The sequence below is a fragment of the Takifugu flavidus genome, chromosome 6 (assembly GCF_003711565.1).
Source record: "Takifugu flavidus isolate HTHZ2018 chromosome 6, ASM371156v2, whole genome shotgun sequence".
In the NCBI taxonomy this organism is placed as follows: domain Eukaryota; kingdom Metazoa; phylum Chordata; class Actinopteri; order Tetraodontiformes; family Tetraodontidae; genus Takifugu; species Takifugu flavidus.
Window position 1 is genome coordinate 9,920,159 of NC_079525.1, and position 25,568 is coordinate 9,945,726.

Sequence of the window (25,568 nt, forward strand, 5' to 3'; positions counted from 1 at the left end):
AACGTTTGAGAGGAGGTGATCAAGGCGGCCTCAGAGTATAAACCCATTATTTATTCCCAACAGCCCAAGTCAGTTTTACACATTTTTCATCACTCTGATTAGTCACATTGGATCTAAATTAAAAACGACAGATGACTGAATGATGTGAAGAAGTTATGACATAAAAACACCAAATATGAAACTCAGAGCACATTGTCAGCAGTTATTTCTCATGGGAAGAAGCAAACAAGCAAAAACTAAAATATACTATACAGGTTTTAATCCATACTGGTTCTAACACTTAAATGTGTTCAGTTCTCGTCATTAAACAAGGCTTGGCTACACTAACATGCACATAAAGAGTGTCAGAGTGACCAAATGTTTCTATGTGACTGCCGACAACAGCTGCCTCCCATGGTCCCAACTGCAGCTGTTTAATGGAAGAATTCTATATTTTATTATCATCTCTGACACTATAACTATAAAGTTCACGTGTATTGAACTGGCAGGTCTAATATGTAAGGAAAGCTACAACTTGAGTTTTAGAAGGGCATTTGGATGCCTTGCTCTGTAGAAAGTATCTTGAAGAAGTTTTGCTTATTCAGGGCTTCCCTCAGCTGACGTTGACTCTCCGCTGCTCCCTGATGAACCAGTGTGACTTGGATGAATGAGGCTCTCATGGACATGAAGCTGGATGCATGTTTATATGGATTATATATTTATTTTGGGATCAAATACAATGATAGATCAGATTTGTTTTATTATTTGAGAAAGCAAACAAGTGTATTCCTAAAAAAATTAGATTGAATGCCCCCCCACTCTCTCTCTCTCTCTCTCTCTCACACACACACACACACACACACACACACACACACACACACACACACACATACACTCATTTGGTGAGAGAGGGAGAGAGAAAGAGAACTTGTAGCATGCTGTAGTAGATAAAAGCTGACTTTTTGTTCCAGAGGTGAACCAGATGTTCCAGCTAAAGTCAGAGCATCAGAGAAGAAGAGTGAAACTACACTCTGGCATTTTTTGATCTCTTTATTAAAAGCCACCTCATATGTTTGACTACAGCTTTTAGATGATGGACACAAGAGAGGGGCAGGGACACGATAATCAGATTATCTCCATCATTTTCAGATTTTGTACTATTTTTGTGCATTTGCTGATTTAGGACACACTGGAATTACATCCATTTGTTGGAATGAAATTGCTTTAACATGGACATGAAAACCATTTCTTCCCTCTTAATAATAGAATTAAAATAATTAACTTTTTAAAGAGTAATCACAAGGTCACCGTGAGTAAAAGGTTTTATAAAATGAGAAGATAACAATCCCTTTACTGTATGCAGCAGGGAGTGCCCACACTCGCCAGGGCAGCATTGAGTCCCAGCAGTCCCATCTCCTGCATGTATCCTCCCACAGTTTTAATGGTGGAGTTGGTCTGTCCTCCCTTCTTCTTGGTCAGCTTGGTCAGCAAAATCCTTCTCTCATGCTGTTTTTTCAGCACACATGCTCCTTTGACACTCCTCTCTTTCTGCTCCAGTTGTCTCCTCAGGTGCCCTTCGGTCCTTTTTAGTTGCTCCATTTTCATTCTCAGAAGCTTCAGCTCCTGCTGTAGGGCCATAGTTCTTCTTTTCTCTGCCCTCTGTTTTTCCATTTGTATTTCTCTTTCTCTCTGGTTCTCCTCCCTCTCACGCCTGAGCAGGTTCTCCATTTGCTTCTTCCCATCCTCCTCCCTCCTGCGCTGCTCCTCCAAGCACCGGGTGACATTGTCCAACTCTTCCTGCAGGGCCACTCTCTTTATCTCCTCCATTTCTCTGGTGGTCTGTTCTCTCTGTATTTGCTGAATTTCCATTTCTCTCTCCCTCTTTTCACTTGCATCTCGATTCTTTTGGATTTTCTCCTCGAAAGCTCTTCTTAGTTTCTCCTCCCACCCAACCTGCTCCTCCAGCATCTGTGTGACTTTGTCAAGCTTTTCTTGAAGCGCCTCTCTCTTCTCCATTTCCTCTCTGCAGAACTCCATCAGCCTGACCACTTCCTGAAATGTTCTCTCTCTCTCCTTTCTTTCATTCTCTTTCATCTTCCATCTGAGGTCGTCCTCCCGTTCCCTTGCCTGTTTCTCTTCCTTCTCTTTCTCCATCTCGTGCATTTTCTTCAGCTCCTCAATTTCCTTCTGGTTTTGCTGCCGAACCATCAACAGCTCTCTTTCATACGACTCTTTTATTGCAGTCTCTAGGTCCAATTTCAACAACTCCTCTTTCTCATCCATCAATCTATTCTCAATCTGCTCATCTACTGCTGTCTGCAGCATCTTGATGCTATAACAGCTTCCCCCATTTCCCTGCAGCACCCTGTCCACTAAAATGAGCAGCTCGGACACCTGATCCCTGTTCTTAGAGTTGTGGTTGTTGAAGACACAGAACCTGCCTCCACATTCATCGACCAGCTGAGCCAGATCTGTGCCACCATCAAGGAGACAATGCTTTATGCATGGCCACTCCTCCAGGAGCTCTCCATGGGTAAAAACCACCGCAGCAAATCCCAAAGTATGTGACCCCATTGCCAGTCTGATCTTCTGTACTGCATCCTTCTCCCCCTGAGTAAACTTCCTGATCTGAATTACGATGAGGAAGATGTGGGGTCCAGGATACAGGAGGCTTATACTCCTTCTTATTTTGCTCTGCACTTCAAGTGGGGTCTGATGAGTGACCAGCAGCCCTAGAGTGTCCAGGAGGGTCAAACTCCTCCCACAAATTTCTCCGTTGGCTCTGTGACAATGCTGGGTGACAGTGGAACCGCTAACTTTTGTGTCAAAAACCTTACGGCCCAGGATGGTGTTGGCCGTCGAGCTTTTTCCACTGCCAGTCTTCCCCAGCAGCACCAATCTGATCTCCTTGCAGAAAGGGAAGGGTTTCCGGCCTGAATATATAAAGAATATGTATGAAGATGATGTTCCAAATAAAGAAAACAGATGCATTTATTCCATCTTACCCGCACAGCTGACTGCATACAGCTGACCGTTGATTGACGACATTGTTTCGGTTCACTTGTTTCCATAAATTCAGAGAAAAGAAAAACATCCTTATATAACAACTACGGTCCCATGTGGGGGGGAAGGGGGGGTCCTATGACAAACCAAGCCCACGCGACCCCTAGCCTGGAGGAAAACTTGGACCAATAATTTTCCTGCAATGTGACTCACATCTTATCCTAAAACAAACTTCCATCATGTCTCTGTGAGGTCAGGGTCCAGATGAGAATTGGGAAATAGGTTTTGACCTGTGCTCTGTTTACGAAGACATTTACACGATCAAAGTCCAGCAGGCTGGTCGGCATTGATCACTCAGATGTCTTTGTTTTGAAAAATAACTGAGGATATCAGAATCAAGTATGATTAACCTCGACAGAGGAATCAAAATGTCATCATAATAAATCAGCACCCTAGAACATTGCTGTTTAAAGTAATCTATAGAACGATGAGGTTTGTAAGCAAAACAAATCTAATTTATTGATGAATCTGTCAGTAGGTTATGTATTAAATCACCAAAATAACATTCACATCCTGTCCTGTTATTCACCTTAAATTTTCATTAAACAATAAAGAACTAAACAATGTAGAAATGTTTTGCACTTAGCAAAAATGATATCAGTTTTTCTGATTAAGGTTAAGGGTTTAAGGTTTAAATATTATATTAAGATTTGAAAAACATAATTGCATCATATCGGACACTTACAGAATATAAATTAATTTTAATTATAAGTAAGGTTCTATTTTGATTGGCTTTTACAGTTTTGCTGCTCATAAGAAGGGGCAGGGCGGTTGAGGGCTCCTTGAATTGGTTCTGAGGTGACTTCCATGTACCCTGCTGATGGTCTGTATCTGGACCGGACACTAGGAAATGACTCCACCTGGTTGCCTACAGCACAACCTTGGTAATATGATGCCTATAGTGAGATGTGTGGCTGTTGGCTCATGAATAATGGAGAGTTCATGCTTGTTCCAGGCGAGACCTAGATTGTCTTTCCACTTCACTGCTCCATCACACACAAGCAGACCTGAAATTAAGTAACACAGCGACACAGGACAGGCCGGTTTTATGCAGCCCTCTTTATGTCAAACAGAAAAAGTAACAGCACCACAAAGCTCACACATCAAGTTTACTGTCTTAAAAATGTTTCTGATTCCAGCAGTGATGGTCTGGTCACTACAGTAACACCTGAGTGGTAGGGAACGTCAGTGAAGTCTGAAATTGGTCGTGTCGATGCCGTCATGATGCCTTGGCGATGATGAGGATGCTCATGAGGAAGACCATAACAAAAAAGATCCACATAAAAAACCTGTCCATCACCTTAGCAACCTTCTTCCATTCTGCGACCTTGACACAAGTAGCTTTCTGCTCTCGAAAGCAGCTTGCTATGAACTGGATGTTCTTCACCACCTGAAGAAGAAACCAAGAGATTAACAAACACATCTCCAGAAACATCAGGAGAAGGAGTATGAAGGTAAAGGAAGAAAAGGCTGCTGCACCTCTTTATGTTGCATGCAGGGACAGCAGCCCGGACATGCCTGGACTGTCAGTTTCTCTGCAGGATAGAGGAGCTTCTCTTTCAGTCCTCCATTCAGGTGCTGGAGGTTTTGTGGGGGAGACAGGGCCTGGAAATTAATTTCATCTCTCCGGATGTGTCGATAGCTCTGTGTATTTACTTGCTTCTGGTCAATTTTGTCTATTCTGGAAGTCCGGTTGTTATGGTTGGCATTGCCATTCACCTGGATATTGTTATGATGGTGGACACCATGGCCATTGCTATACTTGTGAGTCTCCCTTTGATGAAGGTAGAGGTCATGGGATGAGTCGTCAATGTTATCACTCACAGTTTCCTCAGGGTATAGGGGAATGCTTTCACTCTCTGGCGTGGTACAATTCTCCCCCACCTCATAGACGAAGAATATTTTGGACATGTAGTCGATGATGAGCACCTTGGCCCAGTGAGGGACCGGCTTGGCCTCAGCACCGCAGAAATGAATGTTCATGATAAAGATGGTGAGAGAGGTGGAGGCTGTGATCATAGTCATTGTTGCTATGTAGTACTTCCCTGAAGAAGAGGACAGAAGAGATGTTTTTATGGTGGCAAACATCTAAACGACATATAGAAAGACCAAAGCTGGAATGAGACCCAGAACTTTATGGTTTTGAGAATACAGCCAAACATCTGCTAAATGACAAGTTCAATTTTACTTTGGTAAACATGAAATTATACAAACATATTTTTAAAAACATCCTTGAAATGCTTTTTATTGAAGAGAATGATGAGGGAATAAGGAGAGAGCATAGGTAACACTTATATTGACCTATTCATTTCTAGTCTAACAATGTGGTGAAATTAAAAGATCAGCAATCATTCAAACCTATGTAGGGCATGCTTTCTGCGGGAGGCATGCTCTCCGCCACCAACAACTGGAACACAGTGAGTGCCAACAGCACCGTGACCCCGAGGGAAACCTTCTCCCCCGAGTCAGCCGGCAGGTAGAAGCCCAGTGGAGCCAGGAATGAGATGAGGAAGCAGGGCAGCAGCAAATTGAAGATGTAGAAGGAGGAGCGACGCTTGAGGAGCAGCGTGAAGGTTACCTCGGTGTAAGGGTCAGAACAACAACCGTACATCCTGACTTTTCTCACTGCCGGCATGCCGTGGCACTCCCATTCCACATTCTCTACAAAGTCGGAAAGGTCACCGCTGTCCATTGTTAGACTAATGTCCACCTGCATGAAGGACAAACATGTAAATGACACAGAGATGTGAGTGTGAAGCAATGTAGCAAAACAATGGAAGAGCTTGGCGACATGGGAGTGATCCTACAGTCTCGTTTCACCCTGATTATGGAGAAAAAAAAGGAAATTTTTCAAATTTATCCTCAACTGATCTGGTAAATGTTCCAGCATGACTTGGTCCAGTTTGAAAGTCCTCCAAGATGGTGTAAATATACACAGAAGCCTCAAGGTAAGACTTTCACTTTTGTCCATTAACCCTTTAGATAGAAGCAAAAGTAATTTTACTCTGTGATTAGCCAAATTCTCATTTTAAATTTCCGCACAATAAATGTATTTTCAGTTGGATTTTTCAGACTCCAGGACTTCAGTAAAAAACATGCAATCACCCAAAATATTAAAATCAGACTCCTCAGAAACACATAGACAGAATATTTATGTGATGACAACTTCTGAAAAACAACATTTAAAAAATGAAGACGGGGGGGCAGCTTTTATCTAATGCCCCCGCCCCAGTCGTGGGATGCTGGTTGCATCTGCGTTTGAATGATTGAACAAAAGAAATGACATCAGACTCTCAGAATTTTGAATAAACTGTGGTTCTCCCTTATTTCCTTTCTGTTTCAACACACCTGGTTACCATTGTAGGTCCAGGAGCCGAAGGTGAGGGTGCACTGCTGCCAGTCGAAGGGGAAGTAGGAGACATCAACCACACACGTGCTCTTGGTGATGGCTGGAGAGTCCCACACGATCTCTCCGTTGTATCGCAGCTTCACATTAGTGTTGGAAGCACCTGCAGACTCCTCGTCGGCTCTACTCACACAAACAACCAGGCAGCGGTTGAGGTTTGGTGTCTTCTCTTTATTTTGCCCCCATTTGTTACTGACTTGTTGTAGAGGACAATGTCTGGTTTCCAAACCAGGTCGCTAGGGATGTTAATCATCTCAAGGTCGTTGTAGTCTTCCTTGTCCCACTTTAGATATGCATCGTGCCAGACCTGCCTGATCCACAAATATGTGGTCAGCACCTGGTTCCTCTCATCCTAACGGGGTGAAAGAAGAGTGAAGACATCAGCTTTGTGCTTTAGTGCAGTATAATAACAGAGCCACATCACTGTCATCTAGCCAAATTATTAAAATACATCTGCCAACTTCTCAGACTCTACACACATGATCGACACATAATCTCTTTCATTATGAATTTAAAAACATATATTTTGCAGTCCCAATAGGAGGCAACTTTCTGCTGGACAGAAGAGTTGGCATTTTTATTTCTAGATAATAGTTTAATACTGAAACTCAAAAATTAAAGAAGAGACTGGTGTATTCCCTCAAGAGGATGTTCTACTTTTATCATATTATGGAACCCTGAAGAATCACCTCCTAATTTCACCTCATAGAAGAACACAAAGACATCCTGCCTTGTTTGGTTGTTAAAAAGTCAATGAAAGTTTTCAGTGGCTTACCATATCTTTAATCTGTGACAGAGTGATCTGCAGAGAGACGTTGAGGGCCTCATCCGTGTCCTCCACAGGTCTCAGAGCATTGGAGTAGTCCTCCATCAGATCATTCAGAAGTTTCCGGGCATAATGACCCTGAGCACTATGGGACACTGTGGGAGCGGAGACCATGACAGTGGTCAGGTGTCACAGGGGAAACCAAGTAGAAGAGGGTATAGGAAGAAGCAAATGCAGCTGCAGAGAGAAAAACACGCATGCATCATGCAGAGCTGACCTGGCACCAAGAGGCTGATCCAGACCATTAATGTTGCCATCCTCATTTTCAACTGGTCGCAAGATGAAAGATCAATTATTCAGCAAAGCGCTTGGCGGGTCCAAAATCCACAATGTCACTCTCAGCTGAGCGAGCTGAGAGCACAGAATCATTTCAAGTCTAACATCCTGTCACAGCCTCTGAACGTTTCAGAGCTGTTAGGTCGCCTCAGTTTCTGGGTTGTGTGTGTGTGTGTGTGTGTGTGTGTGTGTGTGTGTGTGTGTGTGTGTGTGTGTGTGTGTGTGTGTGTGTGTGTGTGATCACTGTTCTGGAACAGGACCTGGGGCTATCACTCACACATACAGGTACACAGGTCGACAGAAGGCTCATATAACTCACACAGGTACTGGTAGAAATGTGATGCGCCATCCCACACACGCGCAAACACACACGCTCGCATGTGCGCACGCACGCACACACTCACACACACACACACGCACATACAGACACACAGTGTAGTGACATGTGTCAGTCACATAGTGACACTTTCTTAGTGACACTAGGGTCAGGGGGGATGAACACCCATCTTATACATGTTATATGTCAAAGAACACACAGAACTGCCATCATGTTTCAGGCCGTCAGTCAGGTGTTTATTACAAGGATGACTTTTGCAGACCAGCCCAAAGACTAGATCTGAACCCGCTAACAGAAACCCATTCATCTTATTTTGGTAAACAACAGCTGTGTTTTTTGCTATAATATATTTTTATGTTATTGTTTTCATCAGATCGCTTCCAGAAAGTCATGTGGTAAAGGAAGCAGAGAAGAGAATGTGTCTGACCAGTTATCATCTGTCATCCATCAAAAAGACAAGTGTTTAACTCTTGTGTGGTTATGACACGCTGCAATATTACCACTTTGTGTCTAAACCTTCAAATGTAAAAAAACTAAAGAGTTTAACCAGATCAAAATTTTCTCGGAGCTTCCTGTAGTTCGATGTTCATTATTATGATTAGTAATAATCAAAGATTTGTAAGAAGTTCTGTTGAGATCGTTAAACTGAGTTAGTGCAGAAGACCGCACATGATGATGTGATATGTTAATGTGTCACTGAGGTTCTGTGGTAGTGAGCCTGCATGGGACAGGTGTTTCCTGTGTGTGTGTGTGTGTGTGTGTGTGTGTGTGTGCGTGCGTGTGTGCGTGCGTGCGTGCGTGCGTGCGTGCGTGCGTGTGTGTGTTAGAGAGATAGTTAAGGTAAGTAAATGTGTTCAGTATATGGAATAAAGTCATTTTCTGTTCTGCTTTTAGAGTGGATGACGTGGTGCCTGCTGGTGTCCAGAGTTTAGGAACCTCTGTGGGACAAAAATATCCAACAGTGTCTGAAGAGGTTTGTACATGTTTGTAAGTGACCCACAATAATCTGTCTCATGCAGTGGAGGTCAGACACTTCGCGTGTAGGCGCAGCTCGTTCACATTTAAAGATGATCTAAATAAAAAGTGTAAATCATAGCGGTGGACTGCAAACATAACTGTAGGAGTCAGACGAGTGACAGCTGTACAAAAAAGGAAATAAAAAAACATGAGCTGGATTTGTGTAAAGCATAACTTTCCAAAACATTACAGTTAATGTTATTAATGTTGTATTGTCATGTATAATCCTGTAATAATTTGTTATTTTGATTCATTAGTGTGAATTTGGGTCTCTGATAATGAGAAGCTGTAATAATAATAATAACAATAATAATTCGTTTTGAGTTCAGACTACTGAGAGAGAACATCAGAACTGAGAAACAACAGCACCATCACGGAGAAAAGAGAACATCACAACAGAAAGAACATCACAACTAACCTACTTGATCCTCTTTCCCCGTGAGCTAAAGTCATGAATCGACAAAATGGCAGATGTTTCACTACGTAATGATGTTCTTTCTGTGTGTGTGTGTGTGTGTGTGTGTGTGTGCGTGCGTGAACTCACCAGTTTTTACAACTTATGTTAACTTTAAAACTGTCTGTTTTCTTATTTGAAGTCGTGTGTTTGACCTGATGGTAGAAGAGACAGTCAGAAAGTGTTGATGGAGGATGGTGTAAAGGTCAGGCTGGAGATGGACAGGAAGGAGAACGTGAGGCCGTGATGAGTGTCAGGACCATTATGAGGCCCGTCATGAACGTCAGGATCGTCATGAGTTACATCAGGAGATACACGATGAGCATCAGGACCGTCATGAATTTTCATGAACCTTAAATATTAAAACATTTTTAAATTTTGTATAAAATTTAAAAAAAAGTTTTAATGTTTAAATGTTTCATAGAAGTTGCGTTTTTTTGTGAATATGAGTGTGTTCTGATACAGTATCCAGTAATTTCTGATACATACATCCAGTCTTTGAAAGATGGTGTAATTACGCAGGTCTACTGATGCACAGCTTGTTTCTGAAATTCTACCAGGTTTTTTAGCCAAAAGATTTCAAATAATAAGATTTTTCTTTCTTTAAAGAAAAAAATCAGAGAATATTACTGAATCTGTGCAAACACAAGCATAATTTATATATTTAAGGAGTATTTAGACCTGCGACACATGACATGATGTCATTTTGTGGGTTTTACTTAAGATTTTCTTTACTTACATGACACAAATATGACAAATACTAAAGAAATAGAGATTTTTGATGAAAATTATTGACAATTCCTCTGCTTTGAGGAGACACAAAAAATCTGCTCATTATTATTGAATTGTATCATTTTATTTCCTAACATCTAAAAAGTCCATGATGATAAAAACACAAAGGAGGAAGACATTTAAACGCACTCTGTTCACTAAATACATTTAAATGAATCAAATATTTTCTATTGTGTTCTTAAATCCCATTAATTTGAGGGTGAATTTTGAATAAGTAACTGAATGCAGTCATTTATCTGGAGCGTCACCTTACAGGTTAAATCAAAATGCCCCAGATAAATTTTACAAGTGTTCTTGTGTTCTCCTCATGTCAAAGGTCAAAAGACTTTGCACTGGTTTATGCGGAACATCCGCCGTCGGGCCTGTTTTTTGGCCTGGTTGACAACAATTCGCACGGCGTACTCAAACACCTGCTGGACGCCGCGGTTGCTAAAGGCAGAACATTCCACGTAGCCTTTGGCTTTAATTTCACGAGCCATTTGTGCCCCCTCCGCTGATGTGGTGCAGTTGCCCCGATAGGCCCCCATTTCCCGCAGGTCCGTTTGTGTGGCCACAACCAGAACAGGAACATTGGGCAGGTGCTCCCGAACCTCAGGGAGCCACTTTTTGTGGACATTGGCCAGTGAGTTCGGGTTAGCCACAGAGTAACAGATGAGAACGATGTCCGCCTGCTGGTAGGATCTGGGTCGGATCTGTTGAAAGGTGTCATTGCCCGCTGTGTCCCACAGTCCCAGGCTGATGTGGACACCATCCATGTACACCTCCACCCCTGTATTATCAAACACCGTGGGCCTGTAGGACTCCGGGAAGGTCTCTGAGGTGAAGCGTACCAGCAGTGCCGTCTTTCCCACAGCGTTGTCCCCAACAAGGACACACTTAATAGACATTCCCGTCACCCTGTTCATGGTCACCTGGTGGAGTCTCACCCCTCTCAGTGTCTGCGGTTTGGGTCTTCTGGATCTTGTGGACCTGCAGAGGGTTCACTCCGTGTCTGCTGTGTTTCCGTATACAGTTGGTAGATTTATGTGGTGGCTGGTGGCCCCGACAGGTGCCGGCTCCATTTTCTGGGACTTTAGTTGAACTCACATATGTCGTCTCTCTTTTCACGGTCCTTGGTCTAAAAATATAGTCGACAGTTCTTCAGTCTCGTTACTTGCTTCTTGTAACACCACCTGCTCTTGGATCTTGTCTCCCTTTACTGAGATTCTCTTCTTTCTGACTGGAGCTGAAAACTTGTCCTTATCACCAAATTGTAGATGCTGTTCCTGAGAGCAGAGGAATATGATATTTTAGACATGTCTACAAACAGTTCAGCATCAACAACCAGTGTTCATAACAGGATATTCTTTAGCAAACAAACCTTAAATTATTTCCTTTTTATAGCCAGGGTTAGACTCTCCTTCCAGACACGGAAGTAAAGAGTTGTGTGCTTGTGTTAAAGAATTTTATATATTTGCACTCATATGTGCACACTTTCCAACTTTTAATACATCTTCATCATAAAACTTAGGACTTTGCTGTTTTGAAGCGACATTTGAAGGTTTTGGTTTTGGGTTTTTTTTTAAACGTTCCTGGTGAATAACAATATTTTGTATGAAAAAACCACAGGAGAGAATTAAGTCACGGAATGCATGCGGCCATATTGCCGTCATCAGACCTCAGCTCCATAACGCAGATGGAACATTTCAATCTGCTTTTTCCCCTCACATTAAAGTCTTCGTCTCTCTGGAACTCAACCTTTTATGCTCTAAATCATAGATAAATTATTCAATTTGTCACCTATTGATTGTGATTACACACAGTATTTTAATGTATTTTAATAAAGAAAGGGTCAGATTATAAAAGCTCAACCATAAATCAATTATAAATCTTTGGTTGTATTTCAGAGGAATCATGAAGTCTCAATAGCTGAGTAAAATTCGAGAACAAGGACAAAACAAATATTACCTTTCTGTCAGTTTGTCCAGTCTTCAACAGGCCCTCTTCATAATTTTTACAGCGTCGAGGAGCAAAGGTTCAGCCTGAAATTCAAACTTCACTTTCTGAGTTTAAATAAAATAAACCCTCGTCTACTAATGTGGTGTAAGTGTGTATTCTTTAGAGATGTAAAATGTCCCAAATTCTTGACACCTGTCTTTTGAAGCAGGGTGGTAAAGTAGAGAAAGGAAGTGCTAAAAGAAGGTAAAGAGAGAGAGAGAGAGAGAGAGAGAGAGAGAGAGCGTGCGCGAGCAGAGAGCAGCACATCCGCTGCTTCTACAGTCGAGGCACGACTGTTGCTCCCCCACAGCTGCTGTTTTTTGGTTTCTTTTTAAATTATATGTGACTGTCTGTGTGCTCTTTGCACGGGACACTGTAGGAAATTGGCCATGATGCCTTCAGGTACCACCTACAATGAAGTCTGTTTTGATTGGAAGCAGTACAAATAAAACAAGAATTCCTCATCATTTTATAATGTAAGGAACATGGATGAGCTACATTAATTCTGTTGCAAGGTCCCTGATTTGGTGCATTGTGGTCTTTAACAATAAGTGTGTGTGTGTGTGGGGGGTGATTACAGTAAAATAATTTCAGAAATTTACAAACTGCTGGTGTTCAGTGGCAGACTATATCACGTGGATGTCAGGAGATCAAGCAAATTTCTCCAATATGATTTCTGACATTGCTCCTGAACTACAGTTTGGTCATCATGTTACATTATGTTTGATAAATAAAATAACAATCAAGACAACTTTAGTATAAGGCCTTTTATTAAAAAATACTGTACTTACACAAATTAATACAAAAATACAATTATGTCTGAGTCACATGTTCATGATATATACAATAAAATTACATGATTGATGTTACAAAAATATTACATTGAGGCAATATTAAAAACACTGAATAACCTGAGAAAAAAAGCCATCTCAAAAACAGGCACATCAGGCTAAGCAAGGCTAGAAAATGACCGACTCTTAACCTGGGCGGGAATCCTGATCTATAAGCATCTTGGATTGAATTATGTGGCATTCAAAGATGAAAGAGATTCTCATGTTGGTCTAATCCACTAAAGCTGAGCACTGCAGGGTATTTGTTGTCTTAAAAAGAACCATTTTCAACCTATTAGAGAGTTTTTCCTCCCACCACCATCAGTTGTAGCTGCATCTATCACTCTCAACCCTTCAACAAATGTGAAGGAGCAGTCCTGATCTGCCCTGTGTTGCTGAATACAGCACAACATAAAGCCAACTTTATTCATAATCATCAACAGGCTTTGATGTTAAGGCTTTTAAATGCAACTCCTGGTAGGAAAGACACACTTTTCATACAACACAGAAAAGAAAATGTCTTGAGTTAACAGATTAAGATGGCAAATATATTTGATCTGTGTCTTAAAAATGAATGCCATTTAATCCTGGCAATAAAACTCTCTGAATGTAATGTACATTCATTATCTAAGACTACAACCATCTACAGATAAGTAAATGCTTCAACAAAGCCTGTAAAAAAAAAAACATCCTAGAAAATATTTTCTTAAAAATCATATGCATCATAATGTATACATGCATTAAAAACCCTTATGTTATGTGTTTTACCCTAATGCAGATAATGTACATAAGGCCTGAATTAATATCGACAATGGAACTGAGGTTTAACACATAAATTTATGATTACATTAGATTTCTAAAACCTATGGTTATTGGAAAAACAAGTGGAAGATGTACAGACTCTAGACTGATGTCAAGAAACAAATGCAAGGAGGATGATTGAGGGAGGGAGGGAAGGATAGAGTGAGCGAGAGAGAGAGAGAGTGATTGAGATTTCTTCAATAGCAGCTTGAATCAATTAACTGATGTTCTTCTTACTTCAGAGAGACCAAAACGAGTCCTGGCTTTGGCTCGGTGAACCTGATTTAAGAGATCAAAGAAAGGAAAGTGCCTCAGAATGAAAACGAGTTTCGTGAGTCATACATGCGCGTGTGCTTGAGTCTATGTGTGCCTACCTGTAGTTTGCGTTGGTGAGGTAGTTTATGACTGCGGGGCGGATGCGGGCTACACCCCCCTGACTGTGGTTCCCTCTTCCTGTGATGACAGACAGCTGAGGTCGACACAACCCCTTCTCATACGCTGCGTGATGGAAGGCCAGAGAACAACACACAAGGTGAACAAGAGCTTCCTGTAGCTCAGCAGAGCACCACGTGGACTGAACCCATCTACAACAGGCTGACTACAAGATTAACTGGAGTTAGACTGACAAACAGAACGAATAAAGACTGATCTAGATTGTTGGGACCTGAAAGGAGTATTTTCTTGCATTAATCACCACCTCATTTTCAGACTATATTTTGGTTGTTTGACATTAGTGTTTACATAGTCAGTCAGAAGATCCGCTTGATACGTTCTTGTTAGTTACGTCAATTCTCTACCGGTAAACAGTAAATACAACATAAATTAGTGATTCTTTTGTTACCTGTTGTTTTGTCGTGTAAAACCTGGACAAGATGATCAAGGGCTTCATCTACATGTAGTCCATGAAGGTCTAGAATGTTGTTGGGCAGCAATGAGGAGTTCACCCGCTCAAAGATCTGAACTGCTGCACGGTGATTCGCCTCACTCATCCGCTTACCGTGCATGTGCCCCTGTACCAAGTGATACAACATTTAACTTTACACTTTTCTGTAGATCCCTAGACACCCACTTGAAAGGAACACACTTCTCGCTCCCAGTAATATCTTTTATGAGGCTTGTGGACATTTTTTGGCTATCTAAAATTAATTTTGTCATGAAAACTTTTGCAAATGCTCAAATTAGCAAACTTATTTGGTAAATTTATCAGTTTGGCCAACGCTTTAGATGTTGCACTAAAGAACATCATGAAAAACACACATTTAGTTCATCACCTGTTGTGCATAAAAAGACGCCACCTCTTTGCGACCTTGCTTGAAAGCTTCAGCAGCCTTGGCAAAGCTCTCAAGCCGTCTCTTCCTCTGAAGGCTGGCCTCAGCCCTGAAATCCTCATACTCTGGGTCTTCTGTGTCCTGATACTCTGGCTTCATAGATGCTGCAGGCTTCTGCTTCTGCCAAATAAAGAAGGGACAGATATGTAGATATACAGTGCCTTGCGAAAGTATTCGGCCCCCTTGAACCTTGCAACCTTTCGCCACATTTCAGGCTTCAAACATAAAGATATAAAATTTAAATTTTTTTGTCAAGAAACAACAACAAGTGGGACACAATCGTAAAGTGGAACGAAATTTATTGAATAATTTAAACTTTTTTAACAAATAAAAAACTGAAAAGTGGGGCGTGCAATATTATTCGGCCCCCTTGCGTTAATACTTTGTAGCGCCACCTTTTGCTCCAATTACAGCTGCAAGTCGCTTGGGGTATGTTTCTATCAGTTTTGCACATCGAGAGACTGAAATTCTTGCCCATTCTTCCTTGCAAAACAGCTCGAGCTCAGTGAGGTTGGATGGAGAGCGTTTGTGAACAGCAGTCTTCAGCCCTTTCCACAGATTCTCGATTGGATTCAGGTCTGGACTTTGACTTGGCCATTCTAACACCTGGATACGTTTATTTGTGAACCATTCCATTGTAGATTTGGCTTTATGTTTTGGATCATTGTCCTGTTGGAAGATAAATCTCCGTCCCAGTCTCAGGTCTTGTGCAGACTCCAACAGGTTTTCTTCCAGAATGGTCCTGTATTTGGCTCCATCCATCTTCCCATCAATTTTAACCATCTTCCCTGTCCCTGCTGAAGAAAAGCAGGCCCAAACCATGATGCTGCCACCACCATGTTTGACAGTGGGGATGGTGTGTTCAGGGTGATGAGCTGTGTTGCTTTTACGCCAAACATATCATTTTGCATTGTGGCCAAAAAGCTCGATTTAGGTTTCATCTGACCAGAGCACCTTCTTCCACATGTTTGGTGTGTCTCCCAGGTGGCTTGTGGCAAACTTTAAACGAGACTTTTTATGGATATCTTTGAGAAATGGCTTTCTTCTTGCCACTCTTCCATAAAGGCCAGATTTGTGCAGTGATTGTTGAAGGACGACTGATTGTTGTCCTATGGACAGACTCTCCCACCTCAGCTGTAGATCTCTGCACTTCATCCAGAGTGATCATGGGCCTCTTGGCTGCATCTCTGATCAGTTTTCTCCTTGTTCGAGATGAAAGTTTGGAGGGACGGCCGGGTCTTGGTAGATTTGCAGTGGTCTGATACTCCTTCCATTTCAATATGATTGCTTGCACAGTGCTCCTTGAGATGTTTAAAGCTTGGGAAATCTTTTTGTATCCAAATCTGGCTTTAAACTTCTCCACAACAGTATCTCGGACCTGCCTGGTGTGTTCCTTGGTCTTCATGATGCTCTCTGCGCTTTAAACAGATACCCTGAGACTATCACAGAGCAGGTGGATTCTATTTATCATCATCAGTCATTTAGGACAACATTGGATCATTCAGAGATCCTCACTGAACTTCTGGAGTGAGTTTGCTGCACTGAAAGTAAAGGGGCCGAATAATATTGCACGCCCCACTTTTCAGTTTTTTTTTTGTTAAAAAAGTTTAAATTATTCAATAAATTTCGTTCCACTTAACGATTGTGTCCCACTTGTTGTTTCTTGACAAAAAATTTAAATTTTATATCTTTATGTTTGAAGCCTGAAATGTGGCGAAAGGTTGCAAGGTTCAAGGGGGCCGAATACTTTCGCAAGGCACTGTAATACTCAGAGATGTGAGGTTGCTGTTGAAAAACTCTGATAGAGGCCAAGGTTCAGGAATTGTGGTGAAAGTTAAAACCAAAAGAACAGAGATGAATAAATCTGGCTGTGTGACTATGACCGGGTGGTCATTAAGGGTTGGAGTTATAATCTATGGTGATGGATGGAAGAATATACAAAAATATTTCCTTGACTAAGTTATTGTTTGCTTATTGGTCTCAATGCTAAAGGGTCAGCTCAGTGGATGTCTGCTCCAGAATACATCAATTACTTTGACAACAAATCATTATTTTCGAGTCATTGATAATGCTCTTTAGCTGTCCAAATTCTAAAGATTAACAGTGTAAATAAGACAGCACTGAGAATGCAGAGCTACAGAGACAGATTACAGATCCAAATACATTAAATAAGTGTTTTGCTGATTTCTCTACATGTGTTTGTGGGTACCAGTTCCCTCTCCCCGCTGTTTGCTCTGTGGTGGTCAGTTGGAGGTGCTTGTGGAGCAACAACTGTCTTTACAGGTTCCTCATCCAGCAGAGAGCGTAGAAATAACTCTGTGTGCGTCAAACTGTAACTGTAAACATATATAGTGACATATATCAGGAGCAGGACACCGACAGCTGCAACACAAACGTTTTGTTTTGTCACAAAAGTTAATGAAGCTGTAATGATGTTTTAAAAAATTCGACTGAAGTCTGTAAGTGTCCTGCATCTCTGGAAAAGCTTCAAATTGGGTGACCCAGAAGTGTCATTAGTTAAACTGCCAACCAAAGCAAAAGCCTCACTTGTGATCTCTGAAGATGGCCTGAAGGAAGTGACGGTCAATACTGGGGAAAAGGGCATACAGCTGATTCTCCTTCAGGAGACTGGCTCCATCCAGATCAGCCAGACCTTTTCCTTTCTGAAAATGGAAGCAATGAAAACAAGGTTTAAGTGAATAAATGTCATTTTGATGGATATCAATTACATCTGGAACTGGGGAGTGCATTTGAATACAGCCTTTTTGTCACACTGTGAACAGTTATGAGCTGTTTGATACTGACTATTTCTGTATGTTCACACCTTTTCCATGTTGTCTTGTAGAGCCTGTTCCTCCTTTATAATGTCTCTGAGAGAAATGCTTGGCTGGGACACCTTCCAGTGGTCAATGAATGGCATCGGACTATCAAAAAATGCTGGTCCAGATTTGGCCATGTCCCACTCCTGCCAGTTTGTCGCATCTGAACATTTACATTTTAATAAATAGCAAGTATGAAACCTAAAATTATGTCTTTATAAAGCAAATAAAAAATGGTTTCATTAAGTTGCCTGTAACTTACCCTTCTTACTGGACAGAAAAGAAAGAGTTGCCTGCCTCTGCTTTTCCTGTAGAACAACAGAGTCAGGATTTTCACTGAATACTATCGATAAATAAAACTGCAGCTGTTTACCAGATCTTGTTATAAATTAATTAAAACAGACTTGTATTCAGTTACCTGAACACTTTCCTTCCACTTTTGGTGGAGCAGTTTAGCCAGGTTGAGGTCCATCTGTACTGCACAGTCATCGGTAGAATCTGATCATTGTAGACAGGAGTGAAGGAATGGATCAGCTCAACAACAATGACCCCTGCAGCTTGGTTTTAAATTTTACTGAGAGTAATAAACTGAATCAACAGAATACAAAACCTAACTCTGTTTTGATTCTCAGTAAAGTCAAAATCTATTTATACCAAAAGATATTATTTGAGAAAGTTATCAGATTATGTCACTCCAAGGTCATCAAATACAAGTGATGCATTACATCAATATGCTATACAGTAATGTGTGTCTGTGTGTGCGTATGTGTGAGAGTAGAATGTGATTTTCTAAAATATGCATATATCATACTTGGGTTGATCTGCAACTGTCCTGTGTTGTAAAAATATCTCTTATGATCTCTGTAACTTATACACAATATTTGATGAGTTCTTTAAGAATCACTTCCTGTCTTATTTACCTGGGTCCACTCCCACTGGGCCAAACAGTTCTATTAGCTGGAGAGCCACCTCAGTGGGTAGCTTCAGCTCCACACTCTGGATATCCAAGTGATGACTTCCAGCAGCTCCCATGTGTCTTCTTCCAGGTATGTCCTTTTTTTCTTCTTCCTCTATCCTGTTTAGCTCAGCCTGCAGCAACGCACTGACCGCTTCCATGCTGGCCAACTCATCCTCAGTTTCAACAGTTGCCTCCTCAGTTACCAATCCTTCATCCCAAACTTCTGATCCCACTTCCTGTTCTTGTTCCATGCCTGTTCTCTCTCCTGCATTTGTCACGAGATGTTCTGTTTGAAGGGATGTTTCCAAAAGTGAAGTTGTTTCAGAACAACCTTTGTCCGTAACTGTACATTCAAGATGACCCCCAGAATTGCCGGGTCTCCAATCTGACTCTGACATTTTGTCCTCAATCCCAACAGGCTGGTTCTGAGTGTGACGTTTCTCTATTGCATCGGGACATGTTGCGTTTTCCACAACAGGCTTTATCTCATTTCCTCCATCCTCTGTACCATCCTTCAGTTTTTGGTCTACATCTTCTTCTTTGAAGAAGATCTCTCCAGAGTCCAGCAATAAGTTGGTGGTCCATTCCAAGTCCTGATGACATTTGTCAAAGAGATCCTCCAGGGTGTCAAAACTAACCAGTTTAAAATGACGGCTGAGGATGCGCAAACTCTCAAGTCTGTCTTGACTTACCCCAAGGTCTTTGTCTTCCAGCTGTGTGCTTTTGTCATGCACCACACGATACGGCACCTCTCTGTGGCTGCGTGAGTGAGCTGCAGTTGACAACTTAAACCAAGAAGAATTACCAGACAGCACAATAATGTTATGAAGTTGGCTATAAGTGGCGATGAACTCTTCATCTAGGTTATTCTGATTACTAAGACGCCAGAGAAAAGCAAAGTCCTGTGGTTCTGTCTGGGAGAAACAGTCTGAGACTCCTACAGACAGAGGGGAAGACGGCTGAGGCTTCGATCTTGACTGGATGGAAAGGTCAGAATTTGGCTCAAGACAAGTACTCCATTCAGGACCTAAATGTTGAACATCAGTGTTAGTGCTCATCTGACAACTGTTAACATTTATTGAGCCTACCACAGAATCCACTGAAGAAGAGGGGCAATTCTGGGTGAAGGTGAGGGCTAGTTTACACTGCTTTCCTGATCTACGGCCCTGATGCTGCTTCCTCTCCTGATTGCCTCCAATACAGGAACTACTTTCTGCTCCAACAGAGTTCCCACAAACAGGACTCAGATTGAAGTTGCTATTTTGACTTACATTGGCAACAGAACTAGTATGTGTGCTGCCATCTACCTCGGTGACAGTAGTATCAAGCTCCATATCATCACCACAGTGTACATCTGCCTCAACAGTGTCAGATAGAGCCAATGAACTAATATCAGGAGATAAGAGGGGACTCGTAATGGCTGGTTTTAAAGCCAGAGATCCCGTTTCATTGTGACTTTCCTTGTTGATATTTACATCATTTTCTGCTTTGGGAACTCCCCAATCATCCATTAAGGCTACCGTGGTATTAGAAGAGTCATTCATCTTCTGGTCCAACACAAAGTCAGGTAATTCTCCATGGCTGCGGTTTAGTAACATGTCTTGTTCTTTCTCTTTACTGCTGGAGCTACCATAACATCTATATGCTTCCTCCTTGTTTGGCTCTAATTCTTCTTCAGAGCTTGAAGATAGGGAGGATGAACTGAAATTGTCCATCTGAATGTCAGCAACATCTGTCTGAATAAGATCCAGAAGCTTCTGAAACTCTGTTTTATCGGCCTCAGGCTGTAATTTGTTTTGGGTTTCATTGGATCGAGATGCAGCTTCGTCTGTGTTCTCATGTCTTTCTTTACACCCTTCTCTTCTCTTCCTCACCTGGCGCTGCTGTAGAAACCCCTCACATGGCCAGTCTCCTGTAAAATCCATTTGAGGTATGCCTTGTACACCCTCGTGCCTCAGCAAGTCACTTGTTTGTGTTTCCTCTTCCTTTGACCTTTCTTTGTCCCCCAATTTTCTATCTGATTGGTTGGCATATTTCACCAGATCTGCAGGCTCCAGGTTGTCCAAACAAGATCTCCTACTTGGCCTCTCTCGTCTTACTCTTTGTCCAATTGTCTCAGAAAAAACTGCAGACATTTCATCACCCTGCTGATCTTCATTCATCACTGACTCCACTAGACAATCTGGGATTGTCTGATCAACTGTCAGATGATGTAGCTCCAACTGTGCATCCAGCTCACATTTTACTTCATCTGAATCTATGTCCTTGTCCATCTCTGGCATTTCAGGATTTTCTGCGGCTGTTCCAGTTGGTTGAAAATTGAGGGATTCTAATTCAGTAAACCTGCAGGCTCCATCTTCCACAAGTCCCATTTCACCACTAAGACCAGTAGAAGAAACATCAGGAAGTGAGGAGAACAGATGAGGATGAGACAATTCAGGCTGTCCAACAATGTCGGGACAATGTGTCTCAGAAGATAACAACCTGGAGAAATCAGAGGAAATGTGGATGCTTCACCTCACAGCACAAGAGTGGCACAGCATTTTTAAACAGTGCTATTTCTTAAATATTTATTCATCTAGATTAAATAATTTATTTGTCAGCCGATAAAATTGAACATCGACTAGTTAAATGTATAATATCAACAAAGCAGACCAACTGCTCTTACTCAGAGCTTTCATCCTCCAGAAGGTGGCATTGTTGGAACTCCATCTGTGGTCCTAAGATGGACTGGACAGAGACAACACGCTCGTACTTACTGAGCATATGCCGTATGGTCTCCAAAGGCACGTCATGTGTGGTACGTCTGCACACATAAAAAGGACAAATACAAACTAGGTTTCTTTAGCATAGATATTGCTTAACTGCCACTTTACAAGATTATTAGAAAATCTAAATATTACATATACTTGTTACTTGTATTAAAACAAAAATTTGGTTTATATTCATTTAGCCATTAGATTTTTAAAAAGGTCTAACTGAAATCAATCACTGGAAAAATAGTAAATATCATTATTCTTGTACCTCATCAGTTCTCTGGGCTTATACCGCCACCATGTGTCTGGCTCCCGGAACAGGACCTTGTATCCATGTTTGACTGCCTAATACCAAAAAGAGACCAAAAGGACTCTATATGCATTGTTTCAATGTGAGGTAAACATTATGAATGTAGTTTCTAGAGTGCTAAATTCTACAGTTAGTGATAAAATATCAATATTTCCTGTATTGCAGGAGATTTGACTGACCTGAATCACATAGGGTCTCATCTCCCAGCCTTGCAGGTTTGTGTTGTCGATGATAATGGGGTTAGAGCCCCTTTGAAAAGCTTCTTTGGCTGTGCCATGAAATTGTGACGAGAGAGAAGGAAAAATAAACTTGATCGACATGATAAAATATGCTTATGCCTTTTCTCAACAGGTTGCCGGTTGGTAAACAATAATCCTAATCTTTTTGTTCCACAAGAGACAATGAGATGGATTCTCTACTGCCAGTTCAATAAATAAGTTAAATAAGACCATTTTATCTAAAGATTATTGTGATTGACAAGTTGGCCTTAGTCAATTACAGAAGATCAAAAAAACTCTGGGTTGACCTTCAGTGTCCATTTTTGAAAGAAGAGTCTCTTGGTGCCGAGTTGTCTTACCTCTTTTGTGGTTCGACTCGTGGGCATCCCCCAGAGCATTGGGGTTAAACTGATAATCTCCATTGTGAGTGAAATAGTCATCTGTGGATAGTATAACAGCACCTGGGTTATGTTCCATCAGGGCTCTACAGAAAAACACACACACATTGAGGTAAAAGTCCCTCATTCTCAAAAACAAGCAAATCCACAGAAATAATTCTCATTTAATCATGAGGAGATCCACAAGCGAGTATATGAATGAAAGACAGGAAAAAAGAAAAGGGTTGTTCACAAAAATATATGTGAATATCACAAATTACGAGAGTATTGAAAGCTTTTTTTTTGTTTTTTTTACCTTGCCAAGGTTGACTTCCCAGAGCCAGGAGCACCACGCAGCAGCACAAGGACCCTCCCATGTAGCCTAAGCCGGTTGTGAGGGACAGGCAGGGCCCAGGACTTTGGAATAGTAGCAGAGGGTCTGAGAGGTGCTATACTGATGGGCCTGTGACTTGGCCAGGGAATCGAGGCCTGTGGCTGGTTGGTCAAATTGGAAGGCAGCTGAGCAACAGGGATGATAAAGGCAGGCCCTTGGTTTTGACCAACATGTGGAGTAAATACAGGAGCGTCTATGTTCAAGGGTGACTGTAAGTAGCCACTTGGCTCTGGAGTCAAGACGCTTACTTTAGCTCTTGCTCCTCCAACAGCAGTATTTACAGACATATGAAAAGGCTGTTGCTTTTTATACACCTGAAAAGCTGAAGGACGCCCGGATGCTCCCAGATCCAGTGAAGGTTTTGGCTTGTCTGTAGGTGTTTCTGCCATCAGCTGTGTGAAGTCCATTGATGGTTTCTCTTTGATAACACTCTCATTCTCCCAAGTGCTGGGTGGGTCAAGTACAGAGGAAGCTCCATACATCTGGCTCCCCTGGCTACCAGATTCAAGCTGCAAGCTAGACTGAAGCAGTTCAGGGAGGTCTTGTTTTGAAATTAATGGAGAGGACGAGTTCTGGCTAATGTGTTGCTCTTGTTGTATGGTTCGGGTCTCTAGCTCCTGATCAACCAGGAGGTCTAGTTCTTCTCTCAGAGAGTCAGAGCAATGATCAGTGGAGTCAGCTTCTGCTCCTGAATTAGATAAGAGTTGTGGACTGAGCAGGGCTGAGACAGTACGCTCAAAGCCAGAGATCGGAGATGGTCCTGGAGCTGCACCTTCAGCGGCGATTGAAAGCTCCAAGAGAGAGTCCATAGCATGTTCAACTAAAACAAAGAGTGTAAAAATTAATCATTAGTCTGATTTCTAGTGCTAGGATGAGTTTTTACAATCCAGGAGTTAATATAAAAATATTAATTCCTGGATTGTAAAAACTCATCCTTGTGTCTTTAAACTAAAATCCAATCGACATTATGATTTAGCTTTGTGTGAGGGCCATTCAATCTGAATTTCCTACTTAAAGTTAAAATGCCATTTCCCCTCAAAATATATTAACAGGTGTAGTGCACCATTGTTGTGATGTGGTTCTAAATCCACTGATAAATGATAAGTGTTTCTATTAAAACCAGCTACGACCATTTGTGGTTTTATCAATTAAATAGGAAGCCATAACGAGTTGTCTCCATCCTATCCTGATTATGAGTGCTATATAATCGGCTCACTCAGCTGAGAGCTGTAAATATTCTGTCTTCTAAAATCATTAGGGATTGGTGTAAAAACCAATGGAACTTTTCACTGAAAAACAAGGTTACTGAATTTAAATCAACTGCAACATCAGAAAAGACAGTAGCAAACACAATTTATATTATGTAACTCAACTGTCCTGATGTGACGTAGGTTACGCAAAACTCGAAAGTACTTTTGTTTGATTTTGAAGGAGACTGTTTTTTGATTCGTTACAGTTAACATGAAGTGTAGCTCTTGATAAATGGTTGTCTATTGTCGGTTTAACTCATCTTCAATAAGCATGCGACGTTTGTGCCGTTATAACATAAGTGACATGAACAACGCTTTTAATCAAGTAACAAATTCAAACGGTGCGGTTGCATAAGTGTTATTGTGCTTATATTCCATCGATCGGGATATACTGTATGTCCGTCAACATATGGCTCTGGTACAAACAGGTACAACAGGTGAATATGAGCGCGTGGTCCGACAACTATTTCTACCTTGGAGGAATCGTCTGCTAACAAGCTGAGCGTCTCAATATATACACGTTTATCGATCAATATCATTCCCATAACCCGCAGAACAGGTTGTAACACTGGTGTTTGTCGCTACCTTTAAAATCACACTCGGCTAGGACGATGTAGATGACGTCAGGGTCCAGGTGAGAGAACATCTCCTGCATCCCCTTAATGATTCTCTCTTTGTCGGAGTTAGACAGTGGGGCGCTGGATGGAAAGTTGCCCGCCATAGCGCTGTCAAATTCATGAGGTCCTCGACGACCCGTGTTTTGATCGGGGCTTCCCACTTCCGGCGGCCCGCCAGGAACTCTGGCTGGACTCTGGTCGCTTTTCTTTTTGCGCGGCATTTCGGGCTCCAATCTGCTACACACAGCGAACTAGGTAGCCACGGACAATGAGAAGGTAGCGCGGAAGTAAATGCATGATAGCGCCTCTGAGAAGTAAACTACAACTGCTGAGAGTTACGACATCGGTACAACACTTCCAGAGGCGGAACTAACCGAAAACACGTCCGTTCCAGGGCTGATGGGCGTCACGTGCTGTAAAGCCGGAAATGAATTAAAGCTATGTGCACAGGAATGTGTGGATTCTCAATCATCCAGTCATAGTTATCCAAGGTAGTTTTCTGTGTCAACTGGACTGTTTTTCTTCTCTTTTGAAGACGTTTCGACTTCTATCCAGAAGGCTTCTTCAGTTCCAGAAAACTACACAGAAAACTACCTTGGATATTTACACAGGAAGTTACGGAGTCCCTAAAGGGACATGCACAAAATTAAAAAAAATTACCTTTATTTGGCTTTCAACAACTCCTCGGATATTTCAACTGCTGCTAAGTAAGTTTCTGGTATGCACTAGTTTTATAAAGTCCTCATTTTGGTTTACAGTTCTTGAAATTACCAGACCTGGTCT

The 25,568-nt window shown here is 41.7% G+C and overlaps 4 protein-coding genes and 1 long non-coding RNA gene across 10 annotated transcripts; 1 reads left to right on the top strand and 4 right to left on the bottom strand.

Moving 5' to 3' along the window:
- Positions 1-571: 571 nt before the first annotated feature.
- On the bottom strand, positions 572-3,901 carry LOC130528023 (GTPase IMAP family member 4-like). Its single transcript, XM_057036914.1, has one exon. It carries the CDS (start codon positions 2,968-2,970, stop codon positions 1,330-1,332), a length of 1,641 nt encoding a protein of 546 aa, XP_056892894.1. The 5' UTR covers positions 2,971-3,901; the 3' UTR covers positions 572-1,329.
- A 188-nt stretch (positions 3,902-4,089) lies between these two features.
- chrna9a (cholinergic receptor, nicotinic, alpha 9a) lies at positions 4,090-7,717 on the bottom strand. Of its 2 annotated transcripts, XM_057036916.1 has the most exons (8): positions 7,492-7,717; positions 7,224-7,369; positions 6,646-6,800; positions 6,391-6,571; positions 5,401-5,752; positions 4,762-5,087; positions 4,522-4,620; positions 4,090-4,432 (listed from the first exon to the last, which is right to left on the bottom strand). In XM_057036916.1, the coding sequence occupies exons 1-8, from the start codon at positions 7,535-7,537 to the stop codon at positions 4,262-4,264; spliced, it is 1,476 nt and encodes a 491-aa protein (XP_056892896.1). In that variant the 5' UTR covers positions 7,538-7,717; the 3' UTR covers positions 4,090-4,261. The 2 variants fall into 2 exon arrangements, with proteins under 2 accessions (XP_056892896.1, XP_056892895.1); XM_057036915.1 differs by having other exon boundaries at positions 4,091-4,432; positions 4,522-5,087; positions 7,492-7,716.
- LOC130528031 (uncharacterized) lies at positions 6,462-9,706 on the top strand. Its single transcript, XR_008951179.1, has 4 exons — positions 6,462-6,603; positions 8,261-8,860; positions 9,234-9,342; positions 9,501-9,706. It is a non-coding gene; the product is annotated as an uncharacterized LOC130528031 (long non-coding RNA).
- A 486-nt stretch (positions 9,707-10,192) lies between these two features.
- Positions 10,193-12,408, bottom strand: rhoh (ras homolog family member H). The gene is made up of 2 exons (XM_057036921.1): positions 12,098-12,408; positions 10,193-11,415 (listed from the first exon to the last, which is right to left on the bottom strand). Exon 2 carries the CDS (start codon positions 11,053-11,055, stop codon positions 10,468-10,470), a length of 588 nt encoding a protein of 195 aa, XP_056892901.1. The 5' UTR covers positions 11,056-11,415; positions 12,098-12,408; the 3' UTR covers positions 10,193-10,467.
- Positions 12,409-13,819: 1,411 nt separating this feature from the next.
- Positions 13,820-25,343, bottom strand: n4bp2 (NEDD4 binding protein 2). Of its 5 annotated transcripts, none has more exons than XM_057036906.1 (17): positions 24,754-25,338; positions 22,841-23,738; positions 22,507-22,631; positions 22,109-22,197; positions 21,888-21,964; positions 21,532-21,669; positions 19,556-21,347; positions 18,826-19,456; positions 18,324-18,403; positions 18,168-18,213; positions 17,911-18,068; positions 17,634-17,749; positions 17,296-17,422; positions 15,030-15,206; positions 14,600-14,768; positions 14,133-14,256; positions 13,820-14,037 (listed from the first exon to the last, which is right to left on the bottom strand). In XM_057036906.1, the coding sequence occupies exons 1-17, from the start codon at positions 25,004-25,006 to the stop codon at positions 13,992-13,994; spliced, it is 5,046 nt and encodes a 1,681-aa protein (XP_056892886.1). In that variant the 5' UTR covers positions 25,007-25,338; the 3' UTR covers positions 13,820-13,991. The 5 variants fall into 5 exon arrangements, with proteins under 5 accessions (XP_056892886.1, XP_056892887.1, XP_056892885.1 ...); XM_057036907.1 differs by having other exon boundaries at positions 18,826-21,347; positions 22,841-23,043; positions 23,233-23,738; positions 24,754-25,337; XM_057036905.1 differs by having other exon boundaries at positions 18,826-21,347; positions 24,754-25,337.
- Positions 25,344-25,568: the final 225 nt, after the last annotated feature.